The 23,249-nt window shown below is 40.4% G+C and overlaps 1 protein-coding gene across 1 annotated transcript; it reads left to right on the top strand.

Annotated features, from left to right (window-relative positions):
* Positions 1-222: 222 nt before the first annotated feature.
* LOC310925322 (tripartite motif-containing protein 3-like) lies at positions 223-22,968 on the top strand. The gene is made up of 13 exons (XM_083887246.1): positions 223-344; positions 10,964-11,139; positions 12,870-13,110; positions 13,214-13,365; positions 13,457-13,637; positions 15,019-15,748; positions 17,672-17,775; positions 17,859-18,026; positions 18,120-18,288; positions 20,318-20,377; positions 20,594-20,664; positions 21,127-21,267; positions 22,796-22,968. Exons 2-13 carry the CDS (start codon positions 10,994-10,996, stop codon positions 22,946-22,948), a joined length of 2,316 nt encoding a protein of 771 aa, XP_083743372.1. The 5' UTR covers positions 223-344; positions 10,964-10,993; the 3' UTR covers positions 22,949-22,968.
* The last annotated feature ends 281 nt before the right edge of the window (positions 22,969-23,249 follow it).

Genomic DNA, 23,249 nt, shown 5'->3' with positions numbered 1-23,249 from the left:
AGATTTCATCACTTTTGCATATGTCCGGCCCCCCCTCCACATGCTATTGGTCTCCGTGGCTCCTCCCACCAGCCCGCCCCGACCAATACGGCCCCGCAGACTCCTCCCTTAATCTCCTCCTTTCCCCCCTTCTCCTCTTCCTTACTGTCTCCTTCTTCTTCCCAGACAGACCCTGCCCTTTCCCTCTCTGTCGCCTGGTGTATATGTGAGTGTGTGTGTTGCGTGTGTGTGTGTGTGTGTGTGTGCGCTCTGCTGTAAAAAAGGACTGACACACAATGAGAAGACTTCTCCAGAGCCTGCGATGCTGACCCTGCTGCACTCCCTCCCTCCTGCTGGGAATTCATGTGAGTACAAAACAATCAGACCATTCATACGTGTGTTTTTTCTTATTTAAAAATATGGTATCGCATTTCTGCTTTCTCATCCTGTTTGTGCCACGATCAGGAATCCTCAGTCAGTCGTGTGTATATATATTTATATATATATATGGTGTAAGGAGTGGGGATGGAGAGCAGATGATGAATTATTGATTGCTCTGTATCTCAATCGGCTTCTGGGATGAGCTGCACTCACCGATTTTGCTTCTATAGAAGAAAAAAGAAGAAGCTGTTGCACCAAAAATACTCCTCTGCTAAGGTTTTTTTTTATTTTTTTTATTGCTTCCTCATGCAGCTCACACACACACTCACACACACTTCTCCATTTTAGCTCCCAGCTCCGGCTCTGTAGCAGGTGGGCATCTGCTGCAGTCTGAGGGCTGGGCTCTGTAATCAAGCGTTCGTGCTCTTTTGTTTTCCGAAGGATTAGTGATCTTTCACTGGGTTTTCCCATCTGAATGAAGCTGTTACGGCGGCGGCGGCAGTGGTGGTGATGGTATATACGTGTATATATATATATATACGGTTTTGGAATCAATGCAAGCCACACGTGAATCAGCATGTTGGACGAGCAGCAGCAGCAGCACAACACTGCATCATTTCCCTCTGCTCAGGCACAGGTTCTGTATCGATTGGTGTGTTTCTGATAGATGACTCATCTTTGAGTAAAACTGTCCCAATCATCACATGAGCGGTAATGATGATGATGGTGATGATGATGATGCAGTTGGTGGGAAATGGTCGGCTGGCCGTCTTCTGTCGTGCACATGCATGCAGGGTCACAGGAAGGTTGCAAAACGGCGCTAAATGGTCACAAGTCTGCGTTAATGAGTCTCTGATGGACTTGATCAAAGAAGACACCGCTGCTGTCGATCACGCGGCCGATTTGAACGCATCGTTGTTGTTGTTGTTGTTGTTGAGCTAATAATCGAGTGTACGCGGTCATCGATGGAGCAAATTTCCCTCCAGGTCCATGCACAATAGGACAAAAATGCATATTGATTCACTTGGTTCTTCACAACAACTTCCATATTACAGTGTCCTTGTGTAAACTGGACCAGCGATGGTACAACTTTTTGTTGTATTGTGCTTCACTGGACACTTAGAACAGGTCTAAAATCAATAACCTTTGAGTCTTTAGAACCTCTAACGTTTATCACTTGGGTTAGGGTTACAATTTTATATACTCTTAGAAATAAGGGTTCCAAAAGGGTCCTTCTACAAGGGCTAAGGTTCTACCTGGAACCATATAGAACCCTTTCCCAAAGCAAGGGTTTTTCAAGGGTTCTTGGTAACACTAATGGTTCTAGTAAGAACCATTGTTTTGATCCAGAGAACCCTTTAAAAGCCCTTTCCTGAATAAAGGGTTTAAAGAGTGTTCTTGGTGGAACCCTCCAAAAGGTTTCCAGGTGGAACCTTTATAAAAAGGTTCTACCTGGAGCCAAAAAGGGTTCACCTATGAAGAACCTTATATGGTTCTACTTAACACTTTTATTTCTAACAGTGTATTGTGCTTAACTGGACACTTAAAACAGGTCGTGCAAATGTATTATATACAAAATCTATAACCTTTAAGTCTTTAGAACCTCTAGCTTTTATCACTTGGGTTAGGGTTACAATTTTACTGTATTGTTCATGATACACTCTTAGAAATAAGGGTTCCAAAAGTGTTCTTCTACAAGGGCTGAGGTTCTACCTGGAACTATTTGCTTCTTTAAAGGGTTCTTGGTAACCCTTTTTTCTTGTTGGAACCCTCCAAAAGGGTTCCAGGTGGAAAGGTTCTACCTGGAGCCTAAAAGGGTTCTCCTATGAGGACAAGCTGAAGAACGGTTGTACTTAGAACTTTAATTTCTAAGAGTGTAGGGCTGAACAATACAGTGAAATCGTAAATCAAATCTTAAATCTAAAAAATTCACATCTTATAAGATTTCATCCTTGTATTTTTTTGAAACTACTGAACTAAAGCCTTGACTTCAAAGCAATCGCGTTCTAATACTGGTGTTTTACCACAGAGTAACTTTATTTTGGCCATTATTAAAGTATAGAAGATTAAAGGAGGATGTGGACGATGAAACGGCAGAAGATGAGTGAGTGAAGAACAGTAAATAACAATCTGTTGTTGTTTTTCTTCTTTCTTTTACTTGATAAAAATGATTAACGGCTTCTTTTTAAGACCAGGACGTCCGTTAACGTGTGTGTATTGATCGTATTTTACTCTAACTGATCAAAGCTCATCAAACAGACTGTGTCGACGTCCTTTAATCAGACCGACTTCATTCACTCGGCGTCTGACCTTTGTTCGCCTTACGTTAAAGACGGACACAACATCACATGGATGTGATAAATATTAGATGAGATTTCATGAGCGAGATCGCTGCAGAGAAAAGTTTCCCCGTGTAAAGTTTTTTCACGTCGATAATTTCAGGAAAAAGGCCTCGCAGTGAGAGGACAGAGCGGCGCGTGCAGAGAGTGAGTGATACAGTCCTTACATTTCCTGGAAAGGTTCCTGGATCAAACCCCATCAGCAACTCCTTTAAGAGCCAAAAAGTCTCAGCGTGAGCCGCTTAGTGAGCGTGAATGGGTCGTGTACGCCGCAAAGAGGTTTAGGCTACGATGATAACGACTTAAAACCTCGGTATTTAGTGTAAATGTCATCCTTTACGCAGAATGTTGTTGAAACACGATATAAAGTGTATAGAGTTTTACATTTGGCCCTATTGTAAGAAATTAGAAAACATCCCGACTTCTGAGATTAAAGTCAGAATTCTGAGATTAAAAGTTGGCATTGGGCCCTGATCCTCTTTGGTAGCCCGGGACATCATTTGTAAAGGTTACAGGATGAGTCTTGTCAGTAAAGGTAAGCAAAACTGCCTTTGATTTAAAGCTGCAGTACGTAACTTTGAGCGATGTTTGTTGCTGCCCCTGTTTGGTCTTCATGAACAGAAATGAGGCGACGTTATTTGTATTTGAGTATCTGTAGTGGGGTTTAGTTTGGGGTTGGTTTGGGTGGTTGGTGCAGGATTACTTGTTACGTTGGGTGCATTATGTAATAAATTAAAAAAACTGACCATAAAATCCTCCTAATATGTCACAGAGACTCAGGAATAATGTTCATATAACAAACTGAACTCACCAACAACAACAGTACAGACAAAATATTAGCATTAAAAAAATATATTTTGCAGACTGCAAATCATGTTTTGGCGTCATGTGGCACCACCTACCATCGTCTGCCAATCATTGCAGTCAGTAGAGTCTCAGCTGCAGAGCAACCACGCGTTGCCTGTTACGTCAGAAAACGAAACCTAAAAGACCTCTGTATTTTGAACTTGAATGTAGTAACCGTTTTTGGCCACATTCTTACATGTGGCGCCTTTAAGCCTTTTATTGAATGTAGCTTTGTAGCCTTTTGCTTTGCTTTGGAATTAAGTGTACGTTCGCCACTGTAGTCTCATTAAGAATATACAAGGAACTTTCATTTAAAACATTATAAACGTTTTATAACAGTGTTACCCAATCCTGGTCCTCAAATTTGAGATGTTTCCCTGCTCCAAAACGCAGTGATGAGTGGGTTGTTGTCAGGCTTTTGCTGACTCTTCAGGTGAATCATGTGATATTACCTGTTTGCAGTCATTTTGCTTGCTTTACTAGCGCGGTGTTGCTGTTGCCGCCATTTATCTTTGACATAAAACAAATCACCTGTGCAGCACGGGGAATGACACCGGTTGACATTAGTTTTACTGAGTAGCTAAGATAAGTAGAGGCAGAGTAGCTAAGCTAAGTAGCTGAGTAGCTAAGCTAAAGCTAAGCACTGCAGTTTTAAGTGGACCTTGTTGCCATTCAGCGCCGACCTGTCTCGACTTAAAACAAATCACTTCCTGTGTGCAGCACGGGGAACGACGCCGGTTGAGTTCTACTGAGTAGCTAAGCTAAGTAGCCAAGCTAAAGCTAAGCAGTGCAGTTTTAAGTGAATCTTGTTGCCATTCAGCGCCGATGCAGTAAATCTTTAGTCTCCTGTGTTTGAACTAACATCCACTTCATTGTACATTATGAACATTTATTGCCATTTTCTCTGAAAATCTTTGTCTGAAACACCGCTAACTCTTCGCGGCGCACGCTCGTAGCCACCGTCTAACTTTAGGTCAGCCTGTACAACATGTGTACAACGCATGTGGGTCACCGTACTGTACTGTGACACCACGCTCAGGCTCATTTTTAGCTCAAACTGCAGATGTGCGAGCGTCTCGGGCAGCAAATAAAAAGCTGCAGTGCATGTTCCTGCTGCAGAAAACACTCAGTGCCTGTGTGCCGCATTGTCTTCTGCCAGTCTTTGTGATATAGCAGTGGGCTCAGCTCGCAGGGGTGGGTGGTTGGTTGGTGGAGGGTGGAGGGAAGGGAGACACCGTTGCCTCCTTTTGTGTCAGCACTGATTAAAAATTCTGCTGACTCGCCCTTGAACCAGTGTGGTCACTTCGTCTTCTTCTCGTCGAGTTGTCGGATCGTAAACAATCCATAGTCTGTGTGGAGTTGATGTCTACGCATTTATGCACTCGGCAAACTACGTAACAACTCTGAATTATTATGCATTTTTCAAAAAAAAACTGCACTCTCACACATAATTATATCCTCACACTGTTTTCCTTTCATCGTCCGAGTCCACGGCTCTGACACAACACTGATGCATTGAGACGGATTCCTTCATGTGATGCAGTGAACTGTAACAGAGGGCCTTGTTATTTTTTGAGGATTTTCTGTGTTGCGTGAGCAATAACTGATGAGTCATCACGGGGACCAGGCAGGCACCTTAGCCGGCCTCTCCGGCAGACCCTTTAACACTCAACACAGAAATGTGCATTTGAGTGTGTGGATTTCTTGTTTTCCCGTCCACACGTCATCTGCCTTGTTGTTCCAGAGCAGCATGAGGTCGTTTTGAATTGTTATTGCTCGTAGAAATGGAAAAAATGCAATCAGTCCGACTTACAGCTGTGTACGGTGGCCCTGAGGTGCAAAACACAAAGGCAAAAAAAAAAAAAACGCAAACGCAAAACAAAAAACTGTTTCTATCTGGCTTTTAGTTTTGTGTTTGTTTTTTGTTGTGCTTTTGTGTTTTGTTTTGCATTTTTTGTTTTGTTTATGTGTTTTTTGTTTTGCGCTTGTGTTTTTTTGTTTTTATTGCGCTTGTGTTTTTTGTTTTACGCTTGTGTTTTTTTGTTTTGCGCTTGTGTTTTACGTTTGTGTTTTTTGTTTTGCGTTTGTGCTTTTTGGTTTTGTGTTTTTTTGTTTTGCGCTTCTGTTTTTTGCCCTTGTGTGTTTTGTTTTTTGCGCTTCTGTTTTTTGTTTTACGATTGTGTTTTTTTGTTTTGCGCTTGTGTTTTTTCTTTTGCGTTTGTGCTTTTTGGTTTTGTGTTTTGCGTTACTGTTTTTTGTTTTGCGTTTGTGTTTTGCACCTCAGGGCCACCGTAGCTGTGCACCAACGTGTTGATCCCAATTCTCCCATTTTGTTTGTTAATTATCTGCCTGAAAATGAAAACTACAGACACAAAAATAACACACATTGGAGTACATTTAAGTATATACAAAAAATACAAAAAAGTTTAATTTGCAGCATTGACCCGTGACATGTGGAAAGTTATGTGTTAAATATCTGATGCTTGCTACAGCATTTGTGTCTTAAAGTTGCTTATAATCTAACACAAGTGCAGTAAAAGCAGATTATTACACACACAGGAAGAGAAAGGGAAGACACAAAATACTTTTTATAGAGTTTGGAAAGCAAATATCCTGGAATATATATATATACATATATATATATATATATACTGTATATAGGCAGCTTAAAGGACCAGTTTTCAACTTTTATCATCTGTCATGATGATATTACATTTAGTTTTTTCAAACATGTGTTTGTTTCATATGATTTTATGTGTCAATATCCAACATTTTTCTCATTAATATATCTACATGGGTCATAGTCATTGATTGTAAGCACACTATATTCATTTTTCAGCCATGCTTTATCAAAGATTATGTGCCGTTATGAGATTTACATTCTTCAGCACTGACACGGAGAGAATGAAAGGAATTAAGTCTGGAAGAAAACATTAATATTAAAAAAAACATTCCAATGAATTACTAGTTTATTACTCTGGGAATATAAAGGCCACTTTTCATAGAAACTTATGTAATAGGAATGCTGAATAATTAAACACATCTGTGGGTGTGAAGCAGAAGAAGCAGAAGAAGGACAATCTATTCAGTCTGACATCTTTTGGGGGGGCGGCTGAGTCCGTGTGGTGAAATTGTCTTTTGCCACAAGATAAAAAATCACTCATGACATCCACTTATCACACGCTGAAACACAAACGTCCTTTACTGTAAAATATTTGTCTTTTTGTCTTTTTAACAAACAAAATAGTGAGAAAAATCCTCCTAATATGTCACAGAGACTCAGGAATAATGTTCATATAACAAACTGAACTCACCAACAACAACAGTACAGACAACATATTTGCATTAATTTGCAGACTGCAAATCATGTTTATGTTTTGAAATCATATTTTGCCACCTACCGCCGTCTACCACTCATTGCAGTCAGTGGAGTCTCAGCTGCAGAGCAACCACGGGTTGCCAGTTTACGTCAGAAAACGAAACCTAAAAGACCTCGGTGTTTTGAATTTGAATGTAGTAACCGTTTTTGACCACATTCTTACATATGGCACCTTTAAAAGTTTGGCTGAAACAAAATCAGAGCTATTTGCATTTTTTAATGGGTCATGACGCTGTATGATTTTAGATGTATTGTACATTTCATTGTGTTGGGGGACGGCAGTTGGAAACTAGTATAAGCTATCATCTCTATAAACTAAACTAAACAAACTAAAACTGAAAAAAATGACAGAAACAAGCAGCACGTTCAGAGAAAACCGAGCAGAGGTTTTCAAGCTCAGGTTTCTGACATCAAACCCTTCATATTAGAAGATGCTCAGAGTAATCAAATACTTATTTGCAGTGTGGTGCACGAACAAGTGACACGCACGTTGCTTTTCCCGGCGTTAGTCGTGCGTCAGGTGAAGTCGAGCGAGTGCGCGGGTTTTTGACTTCGATTGGGGCGTGATGGTGTCGGTCATCTTGTCGCCCTCGGTAATCCAGATGGCAGACTAGCTATAGGGCCTGAACCCTGCAGGGCCGGACATTAAGCCACTTTACTGTGCTGTGATGCAAGGTGAGAGAATCTGGCAGAATTCACAAACAGTTAAGTGGATTTTCTGCAGGCGTCATTGTTCCTGCGTGTGTGTGTGTGTGCGTGGCAGATTCGCATGCACTCGACTACAGAGAGAAAGACAAACGTCTGTCTCTGATAATTGTCCTCGTCTGGAGGAAGCGCTGATCGTGCATTTCAAAGACGCCTTCAAGAGGAATTGTGGTCACATGGTTGCGCCGTGTGTGCATCACACAGCACACACTCTTCAGTTTTGTTATTGTATATATGCTATTTGCAGCAGAGCTATTATTAACACGACGATTAAATTCCTGGTTATTTCTGGACTGACACAGGTTTTGCTGCATCGTTCCAGCGAAGCAAATTAGTCTTGTTTTCGTGTATTTCTTTGTATTTCAAGCGCACGCACGCACGGCTAATGAGAGCATGCTGTCAGGCTGCTTTGTGAAGAAAGATCCTCTCTCTTTCTCCGTGGTGAGGGCGAGTGGGAGGAACTGAGCTGAGGAGGGAGCAGGGAGGAAGGGAAGCAAAGGTGGTGGAGGGGGGTGAGGGACGGTTGCTGTTGCAGACCATAAAGGCAAAGGCAGAGACGGGGGGGGGGGGGGGAGGAGCCTGAGGGCTTTGGCTCCTCAAGCTTCCTCCTGATGTCACAGCTCGGCTCAGCTGCTGCAGTTCAACGTCCATGTGAAGGGAAAAGACCAGGAGGAGGAGGAGGAGGGGAGTGAGTGAGTGTAGGGCAACAATGGGGGAGCTGCATCTGCAAAGACGCTTGTGGCCTGAGATCAGGTCTGCAGTTATTCGTGCACGTGTGTGTGTGTGTGTGTGTGTGTGTGTGTGTGTGTGTGTGTGTGTGTGTGTGTGTGTGTGTGTGTGTGTGTGTGTGTGTGTGGACAGTGGTAGAGAAGACGATGTGGGAGTGAGGTGGTGGTGAATCTGTGAAAGCAGAGCTGGAATGCCATTGTTGGAGCTCTCGGGCCGCTATGGTGTTGCAGAGGAGGGGACAGCTGCGTCCAAGGCCTGTCAGCTCACTCTGAATCAACCCCCCCCCCCCCCGTCCCCCTTTATCTCCCCACAGACAGACAGAGTGAGAGACAGACAGGTGGTGCCTGAACTCAGCCAGCTGGGAGTCAAAGAGAAGGAACTGGTGTAGTAGGAATTCAAGGGAGTTGCCGTTTTTGTAAAGCTTCCTGTTTCCTCTCCGTCTTCTCCAAAGACAAGGGGGGGAACACGACGGTTTCCATGTGGAAGTGAGGAGATTCATGTGGGTGTTGTCCCTCATGACCCTGCTGCTGCTGCTGCTGCTGCTGCTGCTGATCAGCGATCAGTGATCAGTGGAGCAGAGATGAGACGAGGCGAGGATGAAGAGCTTGTAGAATGGACAAAGATGGGCGCGTTCCTGCTCCGTTTATGACCACGTTGTTGTTGCGTGAATCTGAGATAAAGATACAGTCAGGAGCCGATTGATAACGATAGCTGTGCATCTTCTCTGTTTGAGAAACACATCTGCTCGATTTGTTTACTTTTATGTCAAGGAGTCACATGAATTCAAACTTAAATATGAATTTTTAAACATATATTACTCATATTCCAGCAGCCACGTCCGTCATTTCCAAGTCTGGAATCGTCCAGATGTGTTTTTAAGATGTTTTTTTAAGATGATGTTTTGATTCTCACCTCTTGACACAGGTTTTTCTTTGTTTATATTTTCAATAATGACAAAAGGAGGAATGTTACGTTATTCCCGAATTAACCATTAAATTTTTATCTATATTAATTAGTTTCCTTTGGGTCAATTGGTCATCTTTAAAACCTGGTTGTCTGAAGGAAAAATGAAGGATCTGATTTTTCGATTTATTTGATGGTTTTGAAACCCTGTAAGAACCCATACGATTCTCTACATGTTAATACTTGTGATACTCGTGAATTTTCATTCTTTCTCTCTGAATTCGATCAATCTTCAAAGGGAATAGTAGGACGAGGAGCTTTCCGGACATATAAAATACATTTTATAAAACAACAATGATAAAAAAAAAAAAAACACTATAATCTAATGTTCTGTAACATAAATAGATAAATTAAACACTAACAATTCATAGATTGTTATTGCGTCATAAATACGTGAATCAAACAGTCACATTTAAAGGGAATTATCTACAACGTGAATGAACGTTGCTCAGTGATCACATTAAAGCTGTGTTTTCAGTGTTCATGTGATCCTCTGTGCTGCTGCTGTTTATCTACAATGACGACAGATTGTACAACATCGTAAAAGACACGATGAGATTAATCTGTGATACGGTTTTCACGTCACGACAACTGTCGCCACCAGGAATCACGTCGCAGAAGTCGAGTGTGGTCGAAATATAGAGCGAATCGCGACGCATGGGTGACAGCACAGACACTGGCCTGTAGTAATAATCACACATGTTGATGTGTTCATTCGTCTCCCTCTGTCTTAGCTTAAGTTTAAACGGGACATATTATGCAAAATCAACTTTTTAATCATTTAAATCCTTATATTTGGGATATTTGGAGGCCCTATGAGTCGGCAAAGTGTGAAAAAATATGACTCAGTCATGTTTTTGTGGTCCTCCTCAGTCTAAGTGCAGGAGATAAAACGCGAGATGTTGACTTCCGCGCTCATTGCTACGTCACAATGTGCTAAATTCCTGGAATTGTCGTCTCGCGGAGCTCCGATTTGTCCCGTAAAACACGCGAGAGTGCAGGCGAGGGCAACGGTATATATCCAAAAACCGGAAGTCTGCGAAAAGTTCTATTCTTGGCTCCACAGTGCAGCGCAGAGTTCTACACAAACTTCCAGCCTCAGAGGATTTTTCTGTCCAGTGGATACAGGTTATATATGACGGCAATGTGCCTGCTAGAGCCTGCAAATCACTTTTCACTTTTCCAAAGGCTAACTGCTGTTAGCTCCCAGTAGCCTCTGTGGCTGATGTCATTTCCTGTCCCTTAAGTTTTCATTTTACTTTTTTTTTTGTTAAGGTGGACTTAAAGAGATACTACTAAACAGAGCGTTCTGAACAGGGCTGTTTTGTTCAGGGTGATTGAACTGCTGTGGTGCTTCATCCTTATGGTATTTTGATGTTCATTCGGACACCAGGGAGCTAGGTTAACTTAGAGAAATAGGGTATAATATGAGCCCTTTAAAACTGTACAAGTCAAACAGCTTCTGGCCTCTTCCCTCAGACACAGGGAGGAAAAACCATGAAATACCAACACAGTATAACGCTATGACTCATGTCTTCACTCTGAGGATAAGCAAATACGCCCTCCCGGACCACGTTTTAATGCTGCTTCCTTTCGTCTTTCTTGACCTTTGTCCTGTTTTTTTTTTCTTTCTCTCCTGCAGGGTAAGTGGTCCTCGTCCTGCTGCCTTTGAATGTCCGTCGCCATGGCCAAACGTGAGAGCGGCAGCGCCAGCCCCGTGGTCAGGCAGATCGACAAGCAGTTCCTGGTCTGCAGCATCTGTTTGGACCATTATCACAACCCCAAGGTCCTTCCCTGCCTGCACACCTTCTGCGAGAAGTAAGTTCACCGATCATCCATCCATCCATTCATTCATTCATCCGTTCGTTATACTCGGTTTGCCTCCTGGCCACCGTCGCTTTATTTGCACAGAACTTTGAATACAGTGCAGTTCCCAGTAAGATGTATTGAATTAGATTTGTTTTTATCTGAACTTGAAATAGAAACTGGCTAGGAAAAAAGTATGTGGACCCTTTAAAACAGGGGTTCTCAAAGTTTTGATACCTGAGGGCCAATTTAGGAACCCAACATTGGACTGAGGGTCGCCAAAGGAAAGAAAACAGAAATAAATCCCATTTGTAATCATTTTAATGACCAGATTGCAGTTCTACAGTTTAGCGTCAAGTAATATAAGCGTTAATATAATAACGCTTTATAATTTACTGGGTAATTACCCAGTATTTTGGCCATTGTTCTTACCTTCTAATTACAGGTTAATACCAAGTAACACATTTCTGTTACCATATATTTACTGGGTAAATAGCTAGTAATTGGAGGCTGTAGCTACCTGCTTATTACCAGCTTATAACCCAATAATACACTAAAATTCACCATATAGAAACCAGGTAAATACCCAGTATTTTCGTTTACACTTATTGGTCTGTATCCAGTAATGTCCAATAAACATTTAACAAGCTTAGTAGCTCCTGGATTAAAACTATCAACTGTAATTCATTGCCCGCGGGCCGCCAGAAATGTTTCTGCGGGCCGCCATTGGCCCCCGGGCCGCACTTTGAGAACCAATGCTTTAAAGTGTCCTAGTTTTCTTCCCAGCGTTATGCAAATGAAGCTCCAAGCTTGTTTTACTGAGATGAAGTCATTAGTTTAGGGGTTCACTCTATTTTTCCATCACCATAGTGAACATTTAATGCATTTCCAAGTATCTGTGTATTATAAGCTGAAGCACACACGTTGTGTTTTTGACATTTTTTGGACAAATGCATGCAGGAAAACCAGGAAATCCCAAAGAGTTCACGTATTTTGAGGAGCCTTGACACGTTTTCACTGAAACAACAACATAACAGCAATGAATTATTCAAATAAAAGGGTATTTTGGTCTTTTTTCTTTCATTTTAAGCTCTAATGGTCAAACCTAAGCCTTAAAACAGACAAATAAAAGAGGAAAAAGTCCATCATTTTGTTCATATCTGTCCAAAAATGTGTTTTATAGATCTATGTTGTTTCATATATTAACTCCTGATGTTGTGGTAGAGTTCAGTTTCTTGGTTTTTAACTCTGTGCATCATTAGAACAGATTTATAGTCAACGAGATCCTTAAATGTTAGTATTTCTTATACTTTGACGACGAGTGGGTTTGAGGTTTTCCACACTTTCGCCGAGGAAATGCAGATGAAAGACGGATCCCGGGTCTTTATTTAGACGCTCGTGTTAATGCGTCCCAGCCAAAGCTATGTTGGAACGACCTAAATTCATGCCACTTATACGGCAGCTATTCCCTCTCTCGCCCGCCGTTGCTTCCACGTGATGTGAGACGCCGACCGAGTGAACTTGGCTGAAAACAGACGAAAGCGATCTTAATGACACGGCAGCACTTCTGCTGGCAGCAGGAACTCATTTCCACAGCCGTAATTCTGCCGTGTGCCGTGTCTAGGCAAATCTAAAAGACAGCTTCAGTGCGTTTTTTTATTGCACTTATAGGACAGGATAGGATAGGAGGGTGCGAAACCTGTCATTTATTCGCGTTTACGTCTCGTCTCTGCCGTCCGCAGGTGTTTGCAGAACTACATCCCGCCCCAGTCCTTGACGCTGTCCTGCCCGGTATGCAGACAGACCTCCATCTTGCCCGAGAAGGGCGTGGCAGCGCTGCAGAACAACTTCTTCATCACCAACCTGATGGAGGTGCTGCAGCGAGACCCCGAGTGCAGCCGACCGGAGGCCTGCAACGCGCTCGAGTCGGCGAGCGCCGCGACGGCCTGTCAGCCGCTCTCCTGCCCCAACCACGAGGGCAAGGTGTGTATTTGTACTGCGTGTATATACTGTATATGTACATGAGCTCATGAAAAACGCTACGACTACCTCTCTCTGTGCTGTTGCTCCACTGCACCATCTGCAGGTGATGGAGTTTTACTGCGAGTCGTGTGAAACAGCCATGTGTCTGGAGTGCACAGAGGGAGAACACAGGGAACACGTGACGGTTCCCCTGAGGGACGTGCTGGAGCAGCACAAGTCGGCGCTCAAGAACCAGCTGGACACCGTGCGCAACAGGTAACCCCCGCCTTTTTTTCACGGGGTTTTTGACCCATAATGGATGACATTTCCGATGCTAATTTTCTAAAGTCTCGCGTTCGTCCCTCAGACTACCTCAGTTGACGGCCGCCATCGAGCTGGTGAACGAAATCGCCAAGCAGCTCTCGGAGAGGAAGAACGACGCCGTGTCCGAGATCGGCAGCACCTTCGACGAGCTGGAGAAAGCGCTGCACCAACGCAAGGCGGCGCTCATCAGCGAGGTGGAGAACATCTGCGGCACCAAGCAAAAGGTGAGAAGACGTCCGTCTCTGTGATGTTTACGCTGTTGCCCTTTGCACCTTCTTTTTTTTTCTTTTTTTTACCCTAATGACCAGACTAGATGCTCAGTGTGTTATTTGAGTTTGTTATTATTGGATTTCTTTGCTTATCTTGGGGCTATTTTTTTTATTTTTTCCCCAGAATTGATTGTGTGTACCTTTTTTTTTTAATCTGTTTGCACTTTGTACGGCAGTTTTGCACGAAAGTTGTTTTGTTATCTGAACATTACATTATTAAAAAAATATATACACGTGTATAAACATGTGTATACGTATGTGTATATACATACATATAAAGTGTATACATATACACACATATAAATACACATACATATATACACATGTATAACCACACACGCACATATATATATATAGACACTATATATACATAGTATGTATACATATACATGTATACACACAAATAAACATATACATACATTTATATATAAACATATATACACACACATATATACATACACATGTGTATAAACATGTGTGTATATATACATATATATATACGTATGTGTATATACATATAAACACATGTATATACATATGTGTAAACATATACACACATATATACACACACATATATATACACTTATATACACACACACACACATATACACATATATGTACTGTATATATACATAGTATGTATACATATACATATATACACACATATACACATACATATACATATATATACACATATATACACACACATATATATACACATGTATAAACATGTGTGTATATGTTCATATATATATACGTATGTGTATATACATATAAACACATGTATATACATATGTGTATGCATGTACATACATATATACACACACATATATATACACTTATATACACACACACACACACATATACACATATATATGTACTGTATATATACATAGTATGTATACATATACATATATACACACATATACACACACAAACATATATATATAGACATACTGTATATATACACATAGTATGTATACATATACATATATACACACATATACACACACACGCACGTATATTTAATTTTAAATAATATTTTTTATTTATTTTAAATCCCTTTTCTTTTTGTCCTCTAGTAAAATTATTAACAGCAAAGGACGATCAGGGACCAACAACTTTGAGTTTGAAGTAAAATCACCTCTGTTCTAAAGTCTTCTTAAATCCCTTAAAGAGTGGAGCTGACTCAGCTTTTTTCAAAATCTACGCTGAAAACCTTCACGTACAACACTGTGTTTAACAAAACCTGCTCTCATCATTTCAATACTGTTGTTAAATGTCTCTGTAAAGCACCTTAAATCGACCGTTTATCTCTCTTCATCTGAGTCTTCAGGTTCTCCAGACTCAGCTGACGTCTTTGCTCCAGGGTAAGGAGAACATCCAGAGCAGCTGTAACTTCACAGAGCAGGCGCTGAGCCACGGCAGCGCCACCGAAGTCCTGCTGGTGCAGAAGCAGATGAGCGAGCGGGTCAGCGCTCTGGCCCGCCACACGTTCCCCGAGCAGCCTCACGAAAACGGACACCTGGGCTGCCAGGTGGAGACGGACGGGCTGAGGCGCTCCATCCAGAACCTGGGCGTCCTGATCACGACCGGAGCTGTGGGCCACACCAGCGTCGCCACGGGCGAAGGCCTGAGACACGCGCTGGTGGGCCAGCACACCACCGTCACGGTCACGACTAAAGATAAGGACGGCGAGCTGGTGAAGAGCGGCAACGCTGCCCTCAGGGCCGAGATCGTGTCCGCGGACGGCGCGTGCACCGAGGCGGAGGTGGCGGACAACAAGAACGGCACCTACGAGGTGGGATACACCGTCCGCTCCGAGGGCGAGCACGCCTTCTCCTTGCTGCTGTACGAGCAGCCCGTCAGGGGGAGTCCGTTCCGCCTGCGCGCCGTCAAACCGTCGGACGTCCTGCAGTCGCCGGACGACGTGAAGCGGAGGGTGAAGTCGCCGAGCGGAGGCGGAGGTCACGTGCGGCAGAAGGCCGTGCGCAGGCCCTCCAGCATGTACAGCACCACCAAGAAAAAGGAAAACCCCATAGAGGACGAGCTGATCTACAGAGTGGGTGTGTGAATAACTGCCTGTAATTAGTTATGGAAAGTGATCGTGATGCTTTTCACTTAAAAGGCGCCATATGTAAGAATGTGGCCAAAGAAGGTTACTACACTCTTAGAAATAAGGGTTCCAAAAGTGTTCTTCTACAAGGGTTGAGGTTCTACCTGGAACCATTAGCTTCTGAAAAACCTTTTTCCCAAAGAAAGGGTTTTTCAAGGGTTCTTGGTAACATTAAGGGTTCATAAAGGTTCCACCTGGAACCAAAAAGGGTTCTCCTATGAGGATAAACCGAAGAACCTTATGTGGTTCTACTTAGCACTTAAAACGGACACAAAAGCCCTAACCTGCTCGATATTCTCAGTACATCCCAATGCCTTTTTGTATCATAGCCGGCAAAGATATCAAACAAAAATTAGCAACAAAAGGCTACAAAGCTACATATTCAATAAAAGGCTTAAAGGCGCCATATGTAAGTATGTGGCCAAAAACGGTTACTACATTCAAATTCAAAAATACCGAGGTCTTTCAGGTTTTGTTTTCTCCGCCATCGTAGCTCTGCCGTAACTGGCAACCCGTGGTTTGCTCGGCAGCTGAGACTCTACCGACTGCAGTGATTGGTAGACTGCGGTAGGTGCCGCCACATGACGCCAAAACATGATTTCAAAACATAAACATGATTTGCAGTCTGCAAAAGTTTTTTTTTAATGCAAATATTTTGTCTGTACTGTTGTTGTTGGTGAGTTCAGTTTGTTATATGAACATTATTCCTGAGTCCCTGTGACATATTAGGAGGATTTCACGGCCAGTTGCTTTAGATTTATTACATAATGCACCTTTAAACATGTACTGAATACAGTTTTATTGTCCAGAATATTTTCCAATGACTTTCCAAACGACAAACGTCTCCTCCGTTCTGGGTAAGGGCATTTAATGGTTTATTTATCATCACAAATCCAAACAATTTCAGCAGGTGCTTTGTTGGTTATTCTTCTTATTTCTACCATCCATTAACTTTAAATGTATTCAATTCTTTGAGCTGGTAGAGCATAAAGAGGCTGCTCCGATTTCCTCGCTTTTGTGTGGAAGTTTGGCCTGAACAGTGGAAAAATGTTCAGTTTAATGTATTTTTAAAGTTTTAGATGGACCAACGCAGTTATTCAGCTTTGCTAACTTATAAAAAGTACTGATATTTTCATGTTGGATGCCAATACAACAACATTTCAATCCTCTGTTTTGCTTTTTTATTAGGTTTTCTATCTTAAATTAAGTCCACATGGCATTCCTCATCCACATTCTGGCCACATTACATAGTTTTTTTTGTCATTGGTGAAGCATTTAGATCATATTTAGGACGTTTTGATCATAATAAGAACTACTGTTCAAAAGTTTGGGATCACCTATACAAGTTTTGTTGTGTTTTCCATTAAAAGTCACACTTTTATTCATCAAAAGAGTTGCAAAATGAATAGAAAATATAGTCGAGACGTTGACAAGATTAGAAATATTGACTTTTATTCAAAATAAAGAACCAGTAAAACTGTTTTCAGCTGTGCTAACATCATTGCACAAGGGTTTTCAAGGGTCAACGCCAACTCTAACGCCTTTAGCAAACACAGTGTACCATTAGAACACTGGAAATGGGCCTCTATACACCTATGTACATATTCCATTAAAAAACCAGACGTTTGCAGCTAGAATAGTCGTTTACCACATTAACAATGTATAGAGTGTATTTCTGATTCATTTAATGTTATATTCATTGAAAAAAAGCAATTTTCCTTAAAAAAATAAGGACATTTTTAAGTGACCCCAAACTTTTTAACGGTAGAATGAAGGTTTTTCTTTTTTCCAATATTTGATAACAGTGATTTTTTACCAGATATCATCTTGGCTCATTCATAAAAATAAAACATGTATGTCTCACTGATGACAGGAACAAGAGGGCGAGATAAAGGAGAATTCACTAACTTACAAGGCATCTCCACCTCCAGTAACGGCCGGATCGTTGTGGCCGACAGCAACAACCAGTGCATACAGGTCAGTGTCTTCTATTCTCTTCAGCAGGGACAAAAATATTTCATTTGAATTTATAAAGTGATTGAGTTTCTTCTCCGTTTTAGGTGTTTTCAAACGACGGCCAGTTTAAAATGAGGTTTGGGGTCAGAGGTCGTTCACCGGGGCAGCTGCAGCGCCCCACGGGGGTCACGGTGGACATGAACGGCGACATCATCGTCGCCGACTACGACAACAGATGGATCAGCATCTTCTCGTCGGACGGGAAGTTCAAGGTGAAAAATTAAATAATCATCATAGACATATTCACTGTCTTATTCAGTATAAATACTCAAGTTCATGACTAAACTTTGTCTTTGTTTTCACAGAGCAAAATCGGAGCGGGACGACTGATGGGCCCTAAAGGCGTGGCCGTGGATAAGAACGGACACATCATCACCGCCGACAACAAGGCCTGCTGCGTCTTCATCTTCCAGTCCAACGGGAAACTGGTGACCAAGTTTGGAGCCAGAGGGACGTCAGACCGACACTTCGCAGGTACAATGTTAATCCTACAGTCACCTACAGATATATATATACATATATATGTATATATATACATAAATATACACATATATATATATACATACACATATATACATACGTATATATACATATACATATATATACACGTATATATAAATAAACATATATATACACGTGTATATACATAAACATATATACACGTGTATATACATAAACATATATATACACGTGTATATACATAAACATATATATACACGTGTATATACATATATATACACGTATATATACATATACATATATACACGTATATATACATATACATATATATATACATAAATATACACATATATATATATACATATACACATATATATATACATATATATATATACATATATATATATGTATATACATATACATATATATATACATATATATACACGTATATATACATATACATTTACATATATATATATTTACACGTATATATACGTATATTTACACGTATATATACGTATATTTACACGTATATATACGTATATATACACATATATACGTATATATATATAAATTAGGGCTGTACATATATACATAGATATACATATATACATATATATATATATATATATATATATATATATATATACATATATACATATATACAGTAAACATAGGTAAACACTGGCATTCTCAACAAGTGACGTGTTGTCATGTCTCAGAGGAAGTTCTTGGGCCAGATTTACAGATTTGTTTCATACTTTATCCTCATTTGTAAAACATGTTTGTATATTTTAATCCGCATGTTTATTTTAGCGTCTAACTCAGGGGTCTCAAACTACTCTCTGTAATATTACTTATTATTATTATAGGTTACAGTATTTTATTGTTCTTTACATTTATATTTTCACATACTTATATTTATCTTTCCGTTCCTACAACAAGTTATAACGAGAAAATTAGAATTTTCTGGCATATTTACAAATGGTAATCGATCGTGATTAATCCACAGCGAGCTTGTGTTTAATCCGATTAATAATTTTAATCTTTTGACAGCCCGAATTTACACAAAACACTGACATGTGCGATTGTATAAGGGAAAAAAGAGGACTATATCTATATATCGTATATACGTACATATACACATACATATATACATACATATACACGTACATATATATACGTACATATATATGTACATATATCCTTATATATATACGTACATACATATATACGTACACACATATACATATACACACATATACATACATATGCACACATATATACACATAAATATATATATATGTAAATAGCATGTTTTAAAAGACAATAGGTGATGTGAAGTATATGAAAAATAAAAATTAGGACCACTTTCATTTGCATAGTATTGCCTTGTTATTTAATTCAATTCAATTAGATTCAAACACAACTTTATTTGTTCCCAGGGTATAAACACAAACGCTCATAGGAACAGTTTTCAAACAACAAACACAAAACTAAGTTGAAGCTAAGTTCTGGTGAGTCAGAAATAATAAAAAAAATTGATTCTGGTATTTGTATAAGGGGCAATATTCCAAATTAAAAACACCTATAGTTAATGAAAAGTCTGGAAATACAACAGAATGCTGCAGTTGTTCAGGGTTAATGTAATGTAATTGATGTTCTACTCTGTCTTGTTGGTCTGTGTCTCTTAATAATGGTGACTTTCATTATACTTTGGCATCTTTTCACCTCATTTTTGTAGGAATTATGGTCACATTGGGGGAAAAAACATTGAATTGAAAGTATTTTTTGCTGTTTTTCAGTACTTCAAAGTCATAAAGATGATGACACCAGCTGTGTTTGAGACCCCCTGGTTTATCTACTACACGCATGCACTGATGTTTATGTTAATTATGGACCTGATTGTTCATGAATGCATTGATAAGCCTCTGCTGTAATGATAAAGAAACACAACCAACCATCATGATTTGCATGTAAAACTTTTTCACAGTCAAAAACCTGCACTTCATTTCTCACCTGGACCTTTTTCTTTCCTTTGTAGAAAAAAGTGGTGCAAACATTGCACTGGAACAAAAGCTTAGTAAATCTGGCCCCGTTTTCAGTAAGTAATGACGTCACCGTGAGTGTGTGAGTGTGTGAACTCGTCGAGTTTCGTCTTTGTTCGTCTGTCATGTCTCATGTACCCTGTCCCACGTCAGCTCGGCTGTTTTTTTGTCTTTTGTTGTTTTCAACGTCCAAAAATAGTGCTGAACTTCCTGTCGTGTGCGTTTTTTAAAATCAGTCTTTTCCTTCTCTTGTTTCCTCTGCCCGTTTCCAGGTCCTCACTTTGTGGCTGTAAATAACAAAAATGAAATTGTGGTAACAGACTTCCATAACCACTCGGTCAAGGTAAAGTATCTACATTCTCAGTTACGTTGTCGAGTCGACACGACACGTATACCTAGAAAGTGAGCTAAGAAAAATTAAATAAAACTGTACAAAGTAAGAAAAAAATAACAAATAAAACAGAATTTCTGCAGGTTTTTACTAAATGATTCGTTTTGCATCACAAATACCTTTTGTTATCGTGAACTGTACGTTGTTTCGTATCAAAACAAACACTTTTATTTTGAAATTCTGTCAAAATATTGTTTTGCAATATCTCAACAGGGCTAAAAAGTAGCTTCTTATATCTTCCTATAAGTAATTGTATTTATATGTGTTTTTATGCTGTTTTATTGTTATTATAGTGTTTATAAATATAGGTATAAAATAAACAGTAATGTAAAACTTCAGTACTTGCAGTTTCCTGTGCTTCTTCAGCAGATTGTAATTTAACCGCTGCTATATTTTCCTGTGTAATCCTTGCAGGTGTACAACGCTGACGGGGAGTTCCTGTTTAAATTTGGCTCCCACGGAGAAGGGAACGGACAGTTCAACGCCCCGACAGGCGTCGCCGTGGACGCCAACGGGAACATCATCGTTGCAGACTGGGGCAACAGCCGCATCCAGGTTAGCGCCCCGGGAAACAGCTGGATTGTTTTTAGCCTAACCCCCAAAAACATGTAGCGCTACTACAGCAAAGACAGTCAAACGTAAAGATCATTTATATAAGAAACTATAATGAGATAATAAAAAATACCAAGGAGCTGCACTCACTCAGTGATTTATCTTCATAAAGATCAGACATGTTTTTATTTTCTGCACAAATACTCTTGTTTTTCCTCTCTTTTGAGAGCGGCAGTGAGGCTTTTTAGTAGTTTTCTAGTCTTAGGCTTCTTGCCAAAGGACACATTGGCATTTAGACTATAGCTGGGGATCAAACCCAGTATCCACAACCTCCACATACCATCTATTTTGGCGTCAAATGTCTATGAGCAGCATAATGCAACAAAAGCCTTAACTTAAGAATTAAACTGTGATTATACCATTGCTATTAGTGAAACCATTGCTTTATTTAATCTCTAGTGAAAAAACATGGTAATTTAATGACATTTCTTACATAATCTCTTGTTTTTCCACTCTTTTGAGAGGGGTACTGAGGCTTTTTAGGTCCATATTTATAGTAGTTTTCGCGTGTGAAGCTTTTTGCCTATTGGCATGTGACCCATCCCCTCCACATACTATCTCTTTTTAATTGAAGCCTTAAATTAAAAAAATAAACTGTGATTATACTGGCGGTGCTATTGCTATTAGTGAAGCCACTGTTTTATTTTAACGTTTATTTAATCTCTAATGAAAAACTATGGTCATTTAATGACATTTCTTCCATAATCTCGTTTTTTTTCCTCTTGAGAGGGGTACTGAGGCTTTTTAGGTCCATATTTATAGTAGTTTTCTTGTGTTTTTGCCCAAGGACACATTGGCATGTGACCCATCCCCTCTACATATTATCTCTATTGGTGTCATATTGAAGCCTTAAATTAAAAAAATAAACTGATTATACTGGCGGTACTATTGTTATTAATGAAGCCACTGTTTTATTTAATCTTCAATGAAAAACCATGGTCATTTTATGACATGTTTCTTAATCTCTTGTTTTCCCTCTCTTTTGAGAGGGGTACTGAGGCTTTTAAGGTTCATACTTATCATAGTTTTTGAGTCTTAAGCTTCTTGCCCAAGGACACATTGGCATGTAACCCATCCCCTCTACATATTATCTCTTTTGGTGTCATATTAAAGCCTTAAATTAATAATTAAACTGATTATACTGGCGGTACCATTGTTATTAGTGAAGCCACTGATATATTTAATCTTCAATGAAAAACCATGGTCATTTTATGACATTTTTCATAATCTCTAGTTTTTCCTCTCTTTTGAGAGGGGTACTGAGGCTTTTTAAGTTCATATTTATAGTAGTTTTCTCATGTAAATCTTTTTGCACAATGACCCATTCCCATGTGACCCATCCCCTCCACATACAATCTCTTTCGGTATCATATTGAATGGAAAAACCATGGTCATTTTATGACGACATTTCTCCCATAATGCACCTTTAAACCCTGCTCTTCCCGTGTGTTTTCTCTGTGTCGCCACCCAGGTGTTCGACAGCTCCGGCTCCTTCCTGTCCTACATCAACACCACAGCGGACCCTCTTTACGGCCCCCAGGGCCTGGCCCTCACGTCCGACGGTCACGTGGCCGTGGCCGACTCTGGGAACCACTGCTTCAAAGTCTACCGCTACCTGCAGTAGATTCAGCCACTGAGAGCACTGACGACCACGACACAACCAATGTAATCCACACGGGGGGGGGGGGGGGTGCGATGACCTTTTTTTGTTTTGTTTATTTTAAATGTGCACATGAACTGATCTACCGGAAAAGTGACTGAAACCGAGTTTCCACTTTTACCGCGTGTATTCAAGGTTGGTTATGAAGTTGGAGGACGTAGCGTCGGACATGAAGTCAAGGACTTGTTTTACAGAAAGTCTTATTATTATTATCAATATTATTATTAAACCCCCCCCCCCCCCCCACCCACACACACACACCCAG

The sequence above is a fragment of the Microchirus variegatus genome, assembly GCF_963457635.1.
Source record: "Microchirus variegatus genome assembly, chromosome: 3".
Lineage (NCBI taxonomy): Eukaryota > Metazoa > Chordata > Actinopteri > Pleuronectiformes > Soleidae > Microchirus > Microchirus variegatus.
This window is presented reverse-complemented; position numbering and strand designations above follow the sequence as displayed.